Source organism: Gadus chalcogrammus, chromosome 15, assembly GCF_026213295.1.
Source record: "Gadus chalcogrammus isolate NIFS_2021 chromosome 15, NIFS_Gcha_1.0, whole genome shotgun sequence".
In the NCBI taxonomy this organism is placed as follows: domain Eukaryota; kingdom Metazoa; phylum Chordata; class Actinopteri; order Gadiformes; family Gadidae; genus Gadus; species Gadus chalcogrammus.
This window is the reverse complement of record NC_079426.1, coordinates 7,612,948-7,631,324: the sequence shown is the minus strand read 5'-3', so window position 1 is coordinate 7,631,324 and position 18,377 is coordinate 7,612,948. Positions and strand designations below refer to the sequence as shown.

Here is an 18,377-nt window from a genome sequence, read left to right as displayed (position 1 = left end):
AAGGCGATGATGAATGGATTTTAATGAAAGATCTCACTTCTGTATGGAATGTATTTTGGACCTCGTGGGCGTGAACGTCGAGGTCCCGTAGTTTATAGGATTGTGATTGGCCAAGGACATCTTAGGGGAGGCCACACAATTAGGATATAAGGCGGAGCTCCGAGACTGTTCGCGAGTTCTTTGCAAACCAACTCAGGTGATGTTGTTACTCTCTGTGGTGATAATAAAGCCTTGATCATTCAACCCTAGTCCTTCTCGTCCTCTCGTATTGGCCCGTGGGTTTCATCCACGACAGTCACCTAGCTGTACTGTAGCATCGTCTTTGCTACAGTCTCAAACAAATAAGTCGCTCAAAGTGATTATTGAATGTCATTTATCAATCATCCTACAACTTATCGTGTGGACAAACATCGCCGTTATCAACTGCTCTATTCATTATTTGTTCTTTTATAGAATTATTTAATTAAAAAGATTAATGTCATCTTTTCCATTATTATTTTTACATGCTACCATATTTCCTAAAAAAATGTAAGAGCTACCTTATGTTTCCCCAAATGAAAAGCACTCGGGATGTCCTGTCTGGGCCTTAGATCTACTAAAGCACCGGTCCTGTCTGGGCCTAGATTATTCTAGAAAATAGATTATTATCTATCAACAGTTTGATGAAGATGATGTCAACCATCATCTTCATTCCCAGGATGATTTGACTGAACCAACGTCACCTCCTGCTGTGTGGAGAGACTTTCCATCTCTATAGTTAGTGTGTGTTGTGATTAATCAAACTAAACAGACACTTACACTTCTTTAGAGCTGGTTTCATCCTCCACTCTCCACCGTGCTCCACACTGGGGATACAAACAGAGAGCAGCATGTTGTCTTTAAACAGGGAAACATTATTCATTATGTTGAGCTTCACATTGGTTTGTGGGCCACGAAGGTGAGTTAACAGGCTGATTTATACTATAATCAGTATCACATACAAACTAGAAAATGCATTCCCAGCAGAAAATGATTGCCGTAGTGCAAAGTGAGGTTGAAAATATGTTTTTGTAAAGCCGTAAAGAAATTTCGTAAAGGCGTAAATCAAGTGAAGGGATTTGAAGAGTTAAAAGGTCTAAATGGAGATAAAAATGTAAACATGCACACCATTTAAAGAAATGTAAAATGGTTGGAAACAAATAAAGTGAAGAGTTAAACAAATAGCGAGCGTGACAAGTCTGAATACAGTTGAGATGACACATAGAATAGCTGAGCTGTTCTAAAGTTTGAAATAGTTGAATCAAGTCAGTGTTACAGTCGTGTGTGTGTGTGTGTGCCTGTCTGCCTGCGTGCGTGCGTGCGTGTGTGAGTGTTTGGGTCATTACTTATAGTAATCAGAAAAAGGGTGTTATTAGTGTGGTTGCTATGGAAAGCACATCTGCTATTCTTCTTAAGTTTAATTTATTCCGTTTGCCTGTTTTTTGTGCAGTTCACTGCTCCTGCATACTTTCAGCTACAGAAACATTCAACTATCAAAACTTCCAGCTCTATAACGACATGATGGCTATATCTCAACGTTTTTAACTTTTTCAACTATTGCGCTTTTTCTGCTCTTTTTTTTTTACAATGTAAGTTAATGGGCGGCCGACGGAGCGTGGAGAACATGCAGGCAGTGTTGCCAGATTGGGCAGTTTACCATCTGCAGCATTTTAGCAAGCACACACTCGCAGTTAGTCTAGTTAATCATCTAGTTAACCGAAGTGCACAAAATGATACGGCTTGTACTGTTGGACTCCTTTGAGGCTCAGCTTTCATCGGACATATCGTTTTTGTAGATAGAAAGACGTGAAAAATATTGTTTTCACCACGTTAGCATTTAGCTTCTACCGGCAGAACACCAGAAATGTAGGAAGCATCTAGCCTCTAGCCCAGCGGTTTTCAATAGGTAAGGCGTACCTTCCCTGGGGGGTGCCAAAGAGCCACAGGGGAGGTCCAAAACGTGACACGCAAAGAAATAATACACATCTGTGTGCAGCTCTATTGATATTGGTTATTGTGCGTGCGTGTATCCGTTTTATAATGCATAGTTTCCTTGTCCCAAGTCAACAGAAGTCAGCATTAAGGGAGGAGACAGGACCCAGCAAAAAAACATAGGAAATATGATCCTGAATACTTTAGGTTTCACCTGGTCAGGGTCCGAGGCTGCACCTTTACCGCAGTGTGTGGTCTACAAGGAGGTGCTAGCAAATGATGGCATGAGAACATGCAAACTTTGGCGTCACATTGAAACTAAACCCAAAAATTTAGTGCACAAGCCAGTTGAGTTTTTTGAGAGGAAGCGTGATGATTTGCAGTCACAAAAAAGCATAATACAGTCCTTTGGCACTATTAACATGAAGGTGACAGAGGCATCTTATCGTGTCGCGCTACGTATAGCGAAGACAGGCAAATCCCATAACATTGGCGAAACATTACAACTCCCTGCAGCTAGAGATACGTGTTCAGTGATGCTGGGAGAAGCAGCTGCTGCTAAACTAGACGCGATCCCTATGTCAGACAATACCATCCAGCGACAAATATCAGACATGGCTTGTGATGTCAAAGAGCAGGTCCTGGACAGCGTTTGTGATAGCCCCTTTCACGCCATTCAGCTGGATTAGTCCACTGACGTTGCACACTGTGCTCAATTGATGGAGTACATTCGGTATATCAAAGAGCTCAGTGTGCAGGAAGATTTTTTGTTTTGTGTTCCTCTACCCGCCCACACAACAGCTGACGAACTTTTCAAGGCCTTGAATAACTTTTACCAGGCTAATTGCCTTGACTGGGGCCGGTGTGGTGGGATATGCACTGATGGGGCAAGATCAATGACTGGCCGTCACAGCCGTCTCGTAAAACAGCCGCAGGCAGTTGCCCCTGCGGCTTTCTGGAAGCACTGCATTATCCATCGCCAGGCTTTAGCAACAAAAAGGATGGCCCAAGAATTGCGTGCCGTTCTTGATGAGGCTGTCAAGATTGTGAACTTAATTAAATAGCGTGCCTTAAACGCCCGTCTGTTCTCAATCCTCTGCAATGAGATGGGCGCTCACTTCCAGCAGCTGCTCCTGCACTCCGAGGTCAGGTGGATCTCTCGGGGCAGAGTCCTCACCAGGCTGTGCGATTTGCGCGAAGAAGTCCTCCTCTTCCTCACTGAGATTAACTCTCCGTTGGCAAAACATCTGGCAGACATGAACTGGCTTGCTGTGTTGGCCTATCTCTCTGACATCTTTGATAGGATCAACTCCCTCAAAACCTCTCTCCAGGGCAAAGAATGCCACGTCTTTTCGGTACACGACCAAGTGTCTAGGAAGTGTTTAGGAAAAAGCTGGACTTGTGGTGTGCTCGTGTTGAACGAGGTTCGGTGGAAATGTTTCCAACCCTGGAGGATGTTACGAAGAAGACAGGGCTGCCTCTTAACTCTGTCCAACCGGTCATCACTGCGCATTTGAATGGGTTGTGTGACCAGTTTGGCGAGTATTTTGGAGAGGACGCAATAGGAAATCAGTGGGTGAGAAATCCGTTCTCTTTCCCCGCCACACCCCGTGATGGACTGAGCCTGCAGGAGGAGGAGGCCCTGGTCGAGCTCAGCTTGAATATGGGCTTGAGGCAGAGACTGGGAGGAATGCCGATCACATGTTTCTGGTTGTCTGTGGAGAGCAAGTTTCCCCAGATCTCCACTAAGGCTATGAAAATCCTATTTCCCTTCACCTTGTGTGAGTGTGGGTTTTCCGCGCTGACCCTGATTAAAAACAAATACAGATCAAGGCTGCAGGTGGAGGACGACTTGCGTTTATTTATTTCTGCAGTGCAGCCCCGCATCGAACTCCTCTGCGCATCAAAAGCGAGGCCTCATTGTTCCCACTGATATGGACGATTAAATATAAAGAAATTGAATGTATAAATTGGTTGGGCCATAGGGTTGATGACACTCGTAGCACAAATGACGTGAATTATGCACATTTTGTTTTTTTGTTTAAATAGGAGGTTAAATGTGGCTGAAATCGTAAAAAAAAATCTGCTCTCTCATCACTTTCTACTCAACATGAGTAACAGCTGTGTTTTGAAACCACTTCATCCAGCAGCTGGTTGAATGCTTGTAGGAGACATTGTCACAGTGGTGAGCTGTCCTCTCCATACCTGAGAGTGTCCAGTCTCCAGTGTGGATCCTCCAATCCATCAGAGAGCAGCACAGCTCCTGAGTCTCCTGTGTAATTGTAGCTTAGGTCCAGCTCTCTCAGATGGGAGGGGTTGGAGGTCAGAGCTGATGCCAGAGAACCACAGCCTTCCTGTGTGACCATGCAGCCAGACAACCTACACACGCAACAGGGAAAATCTGAACTGAACATGGGTATGGTGGGAATTCCAGAACCAAGTCATTTACATTTTACATTTACATTTAGGGCATTGAGCAGACGCTTTAATTCAAAGCAATTTACAATCACTACATTTTTCATAAGAAGTTAAACAATATATCGCTGTCGGTACAGTAACGATGTTCAGAGTACCACGTTCAAGTAATAACAATCGCTAAGCTAACCCATTCCCCGTATACAGCAGTGATAGCAGCAACTGCAGGTGCTACACAATTAAGAACTATGAATAAGTACAACGTACATTGAATGCGTACAATAAGTGTGTACAATAAGTGTGTACATTAAGTGCCAGGACGTACAACATACAATGGTGGGCAGAAGGGACTGGATGGCTATGCAGAGTCTAGGTGAACAGGTGAGTTTTGAGTCTTTGTTAATCATAAATCATAAAGTCAATCATAAACTGCCCAAACTGGGTAGAATAAAGAGTCATCTGAACTTATAACAATTTTGGTCATATATTTGGGCAATAATGGTACAATAACAGACAAACAATGGTATAACAAACAATTTAACAAAATCCATAAAACAACCAAACAATGATCCGAGATCTAACAAAAACAATCATCCGAGGCCTCAGATGGGAAATCCCCCAGCGTCCCTCCAAGAGGAGCACGGAGAAGGCCCCTGCATGGGAAATCAACCTGTGTCGCTCTAAGAGCTGCGCAAGCTGAAGTCTTCTGAATGGGAAATCAAACCGCACCCCTCCAAGAGGTGCGCAACCCAGTCCCCATCTGAAGTCCAATGCATTGTCTAATGCATTGGTTCTCAAAGTGCGGAACGCGGGCCAATGGCGGCCCGCGGAAACATTCCTGGCGGCCCGCAATGACATACATAATTATGTAAGTAAAAAAATAATGTTTTATTATTATATCAATATTAATTTAAAAAAATATAAATAAATATAAAGAGAAAAGTCGACTCTCTCTAGCTTTCAATTAAATCCTTTTACATTTGTTAGTTTTAATCCGACTGTACATTAGTTAGAAAGGCTGAACCTCAGTTTCGTGATTTAGACCTCACTTGACCTCACACCTGGAGGTCCACGGTGCAATGTTTTTTTTGACCATCGGGATGCTGACGGCGTTTCCCGCCAATAATTTTTTTCCTTTGGCGGCCCTCAGTCAAATTTTGGGTTCCTAAATTGGCCCTCAGTTGTCAAAACTTTGAGAACCCCTGGTCTAATGCAAGGACTTCTTATACTGTGGCAGAGGTCTCGGAAATTCTGAGATCAGCTCTGCTCCACACTTGATCGATCATGTTGTTTCCCCATCATCATGTAAGCTCTGTCTCCTATTCCTTGCATTGTCTAGCCACTCTACTTGTTCCTAGCGGTTTCTAACGTTAATCTTTGTCCTGGAGTATACCGGGCACGAGGGAGCAGAGATCCCCTTATGCATTCTTCTCCTTGATGAGAATACAGGAAACTCTGTCCTTAAAGTAAACATTATTTGATTTGATCATTGACAATTGTAATGTGGGGTCTCATAGTGGTGACTTCTCAGTTAGACCCTTTGACCCTTGACCAACCCAAGGATGTCAGCCAAAAGGTAATTACACAAACAGAATGTGAAAATATAATTTTCTCATTACAATGAGTCATCTGATACAGTCTATGGTCAGAAATATAATTGTATATTTCAATAATAAATAAACGTTATACCATAATTAACACCCCGAATAAAATACAAGGATATAACATACACCGTATATTATCATTTCAACAAAAATGCTATTTGACGTTATTATTTTTATGTTCTATGTTATTTATTTCAAACTGTAAACTGTGTAAACTGACCTGAGAGTTTCCAGTGTACAGTGTGGACTCCTTAGTCCATCAGAGAGCACATTCACTCCTGAATCCTGCAGATCATTGGTACTCAGGTCCAGCTCTCTCAGACTAGAGTGGTTGGAGCTGAGAACTGAGGCAAGAACTTCACAGCTTCTCACTGACAGATTACAGCCATTCAGCCTTCAAACATGAAATAAGAAGATATATATTAACCAAACATTTTTAATGTCTTATGTTATATAAATCCAAAAATCAAATGTTTGATGAAGTTAATCTCTGCATAAAATGTGTTTTCAAATAAGCCTTTTAAGAAGAGTCATTGTTATTCTACTTTACTAACTCTAAATTTTACCAGTTTCTAGTTACAGTCATTAGTAGATAACATGTGTAATGTACAGTTTACAACTAAAGATTTAAATACGTTAAATGGCATGAATACAATGATTATATTTAGGCTTGAGACAACTAATCCCATTTTAAGGATCAGCTACCGGTAAATGTCTGCTGAGGGTAAACCTTAAGGAATAAGCCTCTGCACATTGAGTAAAACTGACCTGAGAGTTTCCAGTGTACAGTCTGAACTCCCTAGTCCAGCAGAGAGCAACTTCACTCCAAAATCCTGCAGATCATTGTTACTCAGGTCCAGCTCTCTCAGACAAGAGGAGTTGGATTTGAGAACTGAGGCCAGAGCATCGCAGCATCTCTCTGACAGATGACAGCCATTCAGCCTTCACACAAAATAAACAGACAGGAACATGTTACAAGGCAGAACTTATGTCACTTTAACATGAAGTTGGTTGAATAGATGTCCCTTCATAAAGTTTGTATTCATGCATTGAAAATGTTAAACTGTTAAAATACTCACCATGCAACACTTTACTTTTGATTATTGAAATACATTTTTCAATGTATTTTACCTTATTATTTTATTTTACTTCACTGTTATTAGTGTGTATATTTGTGATGCACCTAATTTACATTTTATATATCATAATAACATTTATATTCTAGTATTACCGGTATGTATAGCTGTTGTGTAAATTGTAATACGTGATATTAGTGATCCTACAGAGATGTTTTGTATATTATTGTTACTTTTATGTTGTATTTTGAGTATTTTGTATATTGTGCTGTGTGTTGTATTACATATTATCAGTGCACCTACAGAGATGTTTTGGAGGCTTTGACGACTTGCAGCAGCCTCAGAAGACCATCCTCTGAGGCAGAGGATTTCTTCAGGTCAAACACGTCCAGTTCCTTTTCTGATGTCAGTAAGATGAAGACCACAGCTGACCACTGACCAGGGGAGAGAGATTCTCTGGAGAGACTTCCTGATGTCAGGTATTGATGGATCTCTTCCTCTAGAGAATGGTCGTTCAGCTCATTCAGACAGTGGAACAAATTGATGCTTCGCTCTGGAGAGAGATCTCCACTTATCCTCTTCTTGATGTAAGACACTGTGTTCTGATTGGTCTGTGGGCTACTTCCTGTCTGTCCCAGCAGGCCTCGTAGGAGAATCTGATTGGTCTCTTGAGAGAGGCCCAGGAGGAAGCGGAGGTACAAGTCCAGGTGTCCGTTCTCACTCTGTATGGCCTTGTCCACAGCACTCTGGTAGAGGAGGAGGAGTTCATCTTCCCTGGAGGTTGGTTGTTCTTTTGAGAGTGGATTCATACCAGTGTCGTTGAAGGACCAGAAGGCATATAAGGCAGCCAGAAACTCCTGGATGCTCAGATGGACAAAGCAGAACATGTTGTCCTGATACAGCCCACCCTCCTCTTTTAAGATTTGGGTGAACACTCCTGAGTACACTGAGGCTGCTCTGATATCGATGGCACACTCTGCCAGGTCTGCCTCGTAGAAGATCAGGTGGCCTTTCTCCAGCTGGTTAAAAGCCAGTTTTCCCAGAGAAACAATGATCTCCCTGCTCTCTGAACTCCAGTTTGGATCTGTTTCAGCTTTCCCATGATACTTCCTGTCCCCCTGTATGGTCTGAACCCTCAGGAAGTGGCTGTACATCTGAGTCATGGTATTGGGCATCTCTTCTCCTGTATGGTATGTTTTGAAGAAGTCCTCCAGAACTGTAGCAGTGATCCAACAGAAGACTGGGATGTGACACATGATGTGGAGGCTTCGGGATTTCTTGATGTGGGAGATCATTTTGCTGGCCAGCTTCTCGTCTTTGAATCTCTTCTTAAAGTACTCCTCCTTCTGTGGGTCGGTGAACCCTCTGACCTCTGTCATCTTGTCAATACACTCAGCAGGGATCTGATTGGCTGCCGCAGGGCGTGTGGTTATCCAGATGTGAGCGGAGGGAAGCAGGTTGCCCCTGATGAGGTTTGTCAGCAGCTCTTCCACCGAGGTGGACCCTGTGACATCACGCACGATTGGGGTGTTCTTGAAGTCCAGAGGAAGTCTAAACTCATCCAGACCATCCAAGATTAAGACAATTTTGTCATATCTGCAGATTGCTGCTTCGTTGGTTTCAATAAAGAAGTGATGCAGAAGTTCCACCAAGCTAAACTTTTTATCTTTCAGTAAATTCAGCTCTCTGAAAGGGATGGGAAATATGAAGTCTATGTCATGGTTGCTTTTGCCCTCAGCCCAGTCCAGAGTGAACTTGTGTGTTAAGACGGTTTTACCAATGCCGGCCACTCCAGTTGTCATTATTGTCCTGATTCCTTTTTCTTGTCCAGGTAAGGGTTTAAAGATGTCATGACATTCTATCGGTGTTTCCTCCTTGGCTGGTTTCCTGGTAGCGGTTTCAATCAGTCTGACCTCATGTTCCTTGTTGACCTCTCCACTGCCGCTCTCTGTGATGTAGAGCTCTGTGTAGATCTCATTCAGAGGTCTTGATTCCCCTGCTTTAGCTATGCCCTCAAACACACGCTTGGTCTTCTCCTTCAAATGTGACTTGATTTTATGTTGGCATTCAGCAGCAGCAACAGTTTCTAAATTAGAATACAACGAAAGAAACAAAAGTCTCTTACTACTCTGTTACAAAATAAATGCATCTTCCTTATCTGTTCAAAATAAGAGTATCTTACTCAACAAAATGTTGGCCAGCTCCTCCTGCTTCAACTGCTTCATGCAGAGCAGTGTGATGTCTACCACTCCCTCTCTGGCACGTCTCCTATGCTCCACTTCCTCACCATCCACCTCCTCCTCCTTCTGGCTCTCTGAGCATTGTGGGTAATCTGGGAAGAGAACCCTCCAGAGCTTCTCCACCTCCTTGTCTAGAAAAGTGTGTGCGTTCGCCTTGATCAACTGTAACAGAACAGACATTGATGAGAACTTTACTCTGAACTAACTGAGGACATCAGAACCGTCTGTCCTGGATTCACATCCTGCAGGTCTTAAAGGGGTGATATTATGCCCCCAGGTGTGACTGTGATGAGCCATTACAGGCCATTTGAAAATCTGCCCATTCCTGTGTTTTAGTGACCAAGAGTGTGTGTGTCCACCTAAATGTATTCTGAATGGATCAGTCTACCCACCTACCTAGTGGACTGTGGGAAAAATGTTGTCTATTCATCATGCATCTAGGTGGCCACTCCCACTTGTGACGTCAGTAAAAACACAGGAATCGGCAGATTTTCAAATGGCTTGTAATGGCTGATCACACTCACACCTGATGGTATGATATCCCCCCTTTAAAGGTGCGTTCACACCAAAAAAGAAGGGGCGGCTGAATCCATACATAGTTAATCCAAAAACGTGGTTAGGGGCGAATTTTTCACCAGAATAACCTGAGGTGCGAATTCGATGAATGGCGTGGTGCGAACAACCTGGTTCACGCGGATTTCGCATAATTCTACTCCCGCAAACACTATTTTAACTAGCTCGAGTTAAAATATTTGAACTTTTCCGCGAATTACGCTTGATGGTTGGTCGTGACAGCGTTCACTCTCTGAAGTCCAGAGTGAACCACAACATGGAGGAGAAAGTGATTGTTTCTGTTTGCGTAGTAAATTTGCGCAAGCAAACTCTGGCGAACATGCGGCGCGGCGTGAATATTGGCTTTTGGTGTGAAGGCACTGTAAGAGGAAAGCCTTGGGACTGTAAGGATCTCCAGGAGAGAGGCTGTTGTGCATTTACACACCTTCAACTCTAGGGGTTGCTGCTGGACAGACTGACCACTGGTAATCGTTGACCTCCCCTGTTGTTGTCTGTGGACACCACACACACACACACACACACACACACACACACACACACACACACACACACACACACACACACACACACACACACACACACACACACACACACACACACACACACACACACACACACACACACACACACACAAAAACAAAGCGCATGAACATCACTGTAAACCCTGCTCAGACTATTGGATTTGAAGTCTGGAGAGACCACTGTCACACCGCGTCCTGCTACGCGGTCCACTACCTCCATCTAGTGGCTACTTGACGCCAGTGGTCCTTCTCCTCACACACCAGTCTGCAATCACCAATCACCATTCCCTACTTCAGCCGGGGATCTCCTACCAGCCGGCGCTAGTTCGTCGTAACGTCTACCTAGTCAGTATCGGTCCTTCCAGCATTCTCGAAACTCTGTCTCTTAGCCTGTCCCCTTGGTAACCACCTCTCTTCCTCTCTAGTACTCCCCCTGCCACCGAACCCCTGCCTGCCTGACTACCCGCCTGTCGTCGAGTCCTTGCCTGCCTGACTGCCTGCCCGTTACCGGACCCCTGCCTGCCTGACTACCCGCCTGTAGCCAAGCCCCTGACTGTCTGATCGCCCGCCTGTTACCGGACCCCTGCCTGTCTGACTACCTGCCTGCCTACAAATAAACCCTGTTCCCTTTACCCCGTTCCTGCCTTCCTGTGTTCTGCACTTGGGTCCCACGTTCTCTTCCATAACAACCACCCGGCAGGGTCAAAGGGAGTCTGCTGTCTGCTCATGGACTCTTTAAGAACCTTTTATTCTGAAATATTTTATTTATTAATTGCTTTTTCTAGAATATAAATAGTCGGAGGACATTGAGGGTATTTTTTAAAATCTATGTTATCTCTAAGAAACACATGCCTCATATGTACGTCCACACACAACAACATAAAACAATAGCTAACAATAATGAAAACATAAAAGATACAAAATTTAAGTTCAACGCTTGATATAATGGATTCATGAGCTGGAACATCCTTCTAGCTGTGTTCATATGTTAATGATAAAGGTACAACACTCCCCTCCAAGGAGCGGTCTAGAAGAGGAAGCTTTGTGATTGAAAAATCCATTTAATGTTTCCTTTTAATCATTGTTACAACCCGCTCCCCACCAGGGGGATCCGGGGCGAGTGGTGGAGGGCGTGTACCGCCGCCATCCACTAGCCGGAGGCAGAGAGCACCACATTCCTCACCCTCATCAGTCAGATGGGGAACACCTGGCCGGAGGGAGGAAATGAGCGGGCGGACGTCTTAAAAGGCAGCCGAGGACTCATTCCAGGAGGAAGGCAGTCAGACCTACCAGGAGGTGGCCATTGACACGACCCAGGCTACGAGGCTCACGGACACCCTAGCACAGTGTTGTATACCTTGTTCTTTAGCCGACTGCGGCTTAAACCAGCATCCAGTGCGTCGTACTTGCCGTGACAAACAGACTCATACTGAACCGGGTTGCCACATCATCTAAAGCTTTCCTGCTGCTTGTATTGTATAGCCACCCTACCTTCCTCAGTATTATCTTAATGTTAACCTGTGTGCTCGGGTAAACCCGTCACTTATGCATTCTTCTCCTTGATGAGAACACAGGCAACTCTGTGTCTTTAGGAAACATTACCTGATTTGATTATTGATATCTGCACTCTTGGGAGGATGTGAAACTGTTTAAATAAAATAGCTGTCTAACTGTATTCTGGACTCACTCTGCTAGAGAGGAGTCTAATGAATGCATACATTAAAATAGGTTAATTGTCTACAACTATTGTGTGCTTTTTTGCATTTAGAAATCTCATTTGTCCTAGACGCAATATCTCTGGAGAAATTGCCCCGACAGGTTCTCAGGCGGCCAGCTGGCCAAAGGAAGTGTTCCAGGTAGAGGCTTGGCTGCAGACCCAGCCCTCCACCCCCTGACTTTAGTTTACGACAAGGATCCTGGATGGCATCCTCTATTGATTAGGCCTGTCCTTGGAATGCTTGGAATTGTATGGTTTTAACCAGAACCCTGCCTGTGAATGGAGACTATTGGACCATACGCCTGATGGATGGGGTCCAATAACATTCCCTCATGTTTGTATTGCCCACTTTAAAACCTGCTACATTGTGATCCTTACAGATAGCTACAACCAGCGATCGCAGCAAGCAAGGCTGATAACGGATCTCCTTGTTTAAGACCTTCTTCATGTCAAAGTAGAAGAGATAGAGTTTGTGAGCCACTGGGTTAATAAATGTTGGGCTGAATTGAACACTTTTAAAAGATGTAAATAAACAAAGCTGTTCTCTTCTAGATAAACAACAACCATCTGTGATTCAGGACTCTAGGATGTCTGGCTGATGTATTTAATAATCTGACAGATCCTCACCTTGGCTGATTTCCTTCTTGAAACCTAGCAGGTTGTTCCATAGACCAGTCGCTCTTCATGGGGACACCGCTGGGTCCAGGGGGGTCTGCTCTCTCCTGCTGGACGCTGGATAATTTTTGATTCAAATGTTTTATTGCTTTTCAAGTTATTACATTGCAGAGACACAATAACAGTAGTTTAGGGCATATAATAGTCGTATTTTAAAGTAGAGTGTTTGATATAATTGATTCATGAGCTGGAAACGTCCTTCTAACTGTGTTCATCTGTAAATAGGTTCTACTCTCTCCTCCATGGAGCGGTCTAGAATAGGAAGGTTCTCAGGCGGCCAGCTGGCCTAAGGAAGTGTTCCCTCTAGAGGCTGGGCTGCAGACCCAGCCCTCCACCCCCTGAGTTTAGTTTACATCCCAACATGACCACCTGAGAACCTGAATATTTGAATAGTAATGTCTAGTATTTGGATGTTTTATCCAGGTCCATATGTGTTGGTTTAAATAGTGGAACACTGTGGCCTCAGCTGGCCTACTGAGAAAAACAGTTCTCAGTTTTTGCTTTGAATAAGTTATTCTGCTTTTATTTTAAACCTTTCTAGCTATGCTTTTTGAATGACGGGTTGTTTTCCTAGAACCCTGCCTGTGAATGAAGGTAGTTTAGGGTTTAACCAGAACCCTGCCTGTGAATGGAGGTAGTTTAGGGTTTAACCAGAACCCTGCCTGTGAATGGAGGTAGTTTAGGGTTTAACCAGAACCCTGCCTGTGAATGGAGGTAGTTTAGGGTTTAACCAGAGCCCTTCCTGTGAATGGAGGTAGTTTAGGGTTTAACCAGAGCCCTTCCTGTGAATGGAGGTAGTTTAGGGTTTAACCAGAGCCCTGCCTGTGAATGGAGGTAGTTTAGGTGAGGGCCGAGCCGCCTGCTGAAGGGCCTCGTTGGTTCCACCTGGGGCCTCTCTAACGCTCTATCAAGCTGGTGCCTGATGCTCCCAGGCGCTTATTCTGCTTCATTCTGTGTTTCTACCTGTTGCCTTGTTTGGCCTTCTGGGTTAAAGGTTTGTATAATCTTTTGCCCAATCTGTAGGAAGCTGCTAGGGGAGGTGGGATTTCATTTGGTGCCGCACTTTATCCTGTTTTTGTTGAGCTATGGAGCTAGGCTTACCTAGTGTATTTTCTTTGAGCTGTTAGATTATTTTTTAAGGTAAGTCTTATGTCTTATTTTGGCCCGGGCTCCCCCTGATGGTGAACACCTGACCTATTTCAGGCGGGAAAGTATGCATTAAACCCTTTGTTCACTTGTGAAACCCTGTGTCTGTACTATTTGAGTTAGCTTTATGTTGCCCTCTCTCTCCCCTAGACTAGAGGGTCATAACATCCACGTTCACTAAGGGGGGGGTCTACTTCGGGTACTTTCAATACTAAACCACGGAGGTTCCTGTCTGGTGGCTGAGGCTATTAGACCATTCGCCTGATGGATCATGCATAACAGTCATTAATAATGTTATCTTTCCCCCACAAGGGATGTCCTGGTGAGCACAGTTCCAGGCGTGTTTGTCTGTTTGAAACTCTTCCTTTAGGGGGTCTAGTTCTACTTTCACTAGATCTGACGGGGGAGGAGGGAACAATAAGAGAAGATATCTGAAGCCATTCTTTGGACCCGTTTGAAAATAGATTTTGGTTGAAAGGTTGACAATGAAAGGCTTCAGATCTGAACCAGTTTACTTGACATCCTGAAAATTAGGGGAATTTAAGATGAGATGAGAGTGTACGGGAGGGTTCTGAGACTAGCTCAAGAAGAACATCTGCAAATAACATTCCCTCTTGTTATACAGTATTGCCCACTTTGATGCCTGCTATATTGTGATCCTTACAGATAGCTACAGCCAGCGATCTTAACAAGAAAGGATGATAACAGATCTCCTTGTTCAAGGCCTTCTTCATGTCAAAGGAGAAGAGATCATACAGTTTGTGAGCCGCTGGGTTAATGACTGTTGGGCTGAATTCACCGTTTTTAAAAGCTGTAAATAAACAAAGCCATTCTCTTCTAGATAAATAAAAACAACCATCTGTGTTTCAGGTCTCTAGGATGTCTGGCTGATTTATTTAATAATCGGACAGATCCTTACCTTGGCTCAGTTGGCCGATTTCCATCTCCAAACCTGACAGGTTGTGCCATAGAGTGGTCGCTCTTCATGGAGACACCGCTGGGTCCAGGGGGGTCTGCTCTCTCCTGCTGGACGCTTCTAGATATTTTTAGATTCAAATGTTTTATTGCTTTTCAAGTTATTACATTGTAGAGATACAATAAAAGTAGTTTAGGGCATAAAGTAGTCATATTTTAAAGTAAAGCTTTTAATATAATGGATTCATGAGCTGGAAACGTCCTCCTAGCTGTGCGTTCATCTGTAAATAGGTTCTACTCTTCCCTCCATGGAGCGGTCTAGAAGAGGAAGGTTCTCAGGCGGCCAGCTGGCCTAAGGAAGTGTTCCATGTAGAGGCTGGGCTGCAGACCCAGCCCTCCACCCCCTGACTAGTAGTTTGCTTCCCAACATGACCACCTGAGAACCTGAATATTTGAATAGTAATGTCTAGTATTTGGATGCTTTGTGTCCAGGTCCATGTATGTTGGTTTAAATAGTGGAACACTGTGGCCTCAGCTGGCCTACTGAGTGAGCAGAACATCTGCGTTAAAACAGGTCTCAGTTTTTACTTTGAATAAGTTACTCCGCTTTTTTTTAAAGCTTTTTATCTATGCTTTTTGAATGACAGGTTGTTTTTCTAGACCCTGCCTGTGAATAGAGGTAGTTTAGGGTTTAACTAGAACCCTTCCTGTGAATGGAGGTAGTTTAGGGTTAACCAGAACCCTGCCAGTGAATGGAGGTAGTTTAGGGTTTAACCAGAACCCTGCCTGTGAATGGAGGTAGTTTAGGGTTTAACCAGAACCCTTCCTGTGAATGGAGGTAGTTTAGGCGAGGGCCGACCCGCCTGCTGAAGGGCCTCGGCGGCTCCACCTGGGGCCTCTCTGGCGCTCTATCAAGCTGGTGCCTGATGCTCTCTGGCGCTCTTGTGTCCCTGCTGCTTGCTGTGCTTAACTGTCCGTGGTTCGCTGCCCCTGTGGCCGTTGGTCACTTATTCTGCTTCAAAAGGTGTTTCTACCTGTTGCCTTGTTTGGCCTTCTTGGTTAAAGGTTTGTTAAAACTATTGCCCGGTCTGTAGGAAGCTGCTAAGGGCGGTGGCCTTTCATTTGGTGCCGCACTTTATCCTGTTTTTGTTGAGCTAGGGAGCTAGGCTTACCTACTGTGTTTGCTTTGAGCTGTTAAGATTATTTTTTAAGGTGAGTCTCGTGTCTTATTTTGGCCCGGGCTCACCCTGATGGTGAACACCTGACCTATTTCAGGTGGGATAGGTTTGCAATAAACTCTTTGTTTACTTGTGAAACCCTGTGTTTGTACTATTTGAGTTAGCTTTATGTTGCCCCCTCTATTCCCTAGACTAGACGGTGGTATCATCCACGTTCACTAAGGGGAGGGTCTACTTAGGGTACTTTCAATACTAAACCACGGAGGTTCCTGTCTGGTGGCTGAGGCTATTAGACCATTCGCCTGATGGATGATGCATAACAGTCATTAATAATGTTAGCTTTCCCCCACAAGGGATGTCATGGTGACCACGGTTACAGGCGTGTTTGTCTGTTTGAAACTCTTCCTTTAGGGGGTCTAGTTCTACTTTCACTAGATCTGACGGGTGAGGAGGGAACAATAAGAGAAGATATCCGAAGCCATTCTTTGGCCCGGTTGGAAAATAGATTTTGGTTGAAAGGTTGACAATGGAAGGCTTCAGATCTGAACCAGTTTGCTTGACATCCTGAAAATTAGGGGAATTTAAGATGAGATGAGAGTGTACGGGAGGGTTCTGAGACTAGCTCAAGAAGAACATCTGCAAATAACATTCCCTCTTGTTATACAGTATTGCCCACTTTGATGCCTGCTATATTGTGATCCTTACAGATAGCTACAGACAGCGATCTTAACAAGGAAGGATGATAACAGATCTCCTTGTTTAAGACCTTCTTCATGTCAAAGGAGAAGAGATCATTCAGTTTGTGAGCCGCTGGGTTATTGACTGTTGGGCTGAATTCAATGTTTTTAAAAGCTGTAAATAAACAAAGCCATTCTCTTCTAGGTAAAAATGAACAACCATCTGTGTTTCAGGACTCTAGGATGTCTGGCTGATTTATTTAATAATCAGACAGATCCTTACCTTGGCTCAGTAGGCTGATTTCCATCTCCAAACCTAGCAGGTTGTTCCATAGACCAGTCACTCCTCATGGAGACACCGCTGGGTTCAGGGGGGTCTGCTCTCTGCTGCTGGACTCTTCTAGATAATTTTAGATTCAAATGTTTTATTGCTTTTCAAGTTATTACATTGTTGAGATATATTAACAGTAGTTAAGGGCATAAAGTAGTCATATTTTAAAGTAAAGCGTTTGATATAATGGATTCATGAGCTGGAAACGTCCTTCTAGCTGTGCGTTCATCTGTAAATAGGTTCTACTCTCCCCTCCATGGAGCGGTCTAGAAGAGGAAGATTCTCAGGCGGCCAGCTGGCCTAAGGAAGTGTTCCATGTAGAGGCTGGGCTGCAGACCCAGCCCTCCACCCCCTGACTAGTAGTTTGCTTCCAGACATGACCACCTGAGAACCTGAATATTTGAATAGTAATGTCTAGTATTTGGATGATTTGTGTCCAGGTCCAGATGTGTTGGTTTAAATAGTGTAACACTGTGGCCTCAGCTGGCCTACTGAGTGAGCAGAACATCTGCGTTAAAACAGGTCTCAGTTTTTACTTTGAATAAGTTACTCCACTTTTTTTTAAAGCTTTTTATCTATGCTTTTTGAATGACAGGTTGCTTTTCTAGACCCTGCCTGTGAAGAGGTAGTTTAGGGTTTAACTAGAACCCTTCCTGTGAATGGAGGTAGTTTAGGGTTAACCAGAACCCTGCCAGTGAATGAAGGTAGGTTAGGGTTAAACCAGAACACAGCATGTGAATGGAGGTAGTTTAGGGTTTAACCAGAACCCTTCCTGTGAATGGAGGTAGTTTATGGTTTAACCAGAACCCTTCCCGTGAATGGAGGTAGTTTAGGGTTTAACCAGAACCCTGCCTGTGAATGGAGGTAGTTTAGGCGAGGGCCGTGCCGCCTGCTGAAGGGCCTCGGCGGCTCCACCTGGGGCCTCTCTAACGCTCTATCAAGCTGCTGCCTGATGCTCTCTGGCGCTCTTGTGTCCCTGCTGCTTGCTGTGCTTAACTGTCTGTGGTTCGCTGCCCCTGTGGCCGTTGGTCACTTATTCTGCTTCAAAAGGTATTTCTACCTGTTGCTTTGTATGGCCTTCTTGGTTAAAGGTTTGTTAAAACTATTGCCCAATCTGTAGGAAGCTGCTAGGGGCGGTGGCCTTTCATTTGGTGCCGCACTTTATCCTGTTTTTGTTGAGCTAGGGAGCTAGGCTTACCTACTGTGTTTGCTTTGAGCTGTTAAGATTATTTTTTAAGGTGAGTCTCATGTCTTATTTTGGCCCGGGCTCCCCCTGATGGTAAACACCTGACCTATTTCAGGCGGGATAGGTTTGCATTAAACCCTTTGTTTACTTGTGAAACCCTGTGTCTGTACTAT

At 44.2% G+C, this 18,377-nt stretch overlaps 1 protein-coding gene across 3 annotated transcripts in view; it reads right to left on the bottom strand.

Moving 5' to 3' along the window:
• Window positions 1–18,377, bottom strand: part of LOC130404184 (NLR family CARD domain-containing protein 3-like) — an 80,578-nt gene that overhangs the window by 2,961 nt on the left and 59,240 nt on the right. For all 3 annotated transcript variants that reach the window (XM_056608826.1, XM_056608827.1, XM_056608828.1), the window contains exons 5-14: window positions 16,971–17,087; window positions 14,837–14,953; window positions 12,724–12,828; window positions 10,283–10,349; window positions 9,228–9,447; window positions 7,349–9,131; window positions 6,738–6,911; window positions 6,190–6,363; window positions 4,156–4,329; window positions 799–845 (exon numbers count right to left, since the gene is read on the bottom strand). In XM_056608826.1, coding sequence (XP_056464801.1) covers window positions 799–845; window positions 4,156–4,329; window positions 6,190–6,363; window positions 6,738–6,911; window positions 7,349–9,131; window positions 9,228–9,447; window positions 10,283–10,349; window positions 12,724–12,828; window positions 14,837–14,953; window positions 16,971–17,087 — 2,978 coding nt within the window. The remainder of the gene's footprint in view (window positions 1–798; window positions 846–4,155; window positions 4,330–6,189; window positions 6,364–6,737; window positions 6,912–7,348; window positions 9,132–9,227; window positions 9,448–10,282; window positions 10,350–12,723; window positions 12,829–14,836; window positions 14,954–16,970; window positions 17,088–18,377) is intronic.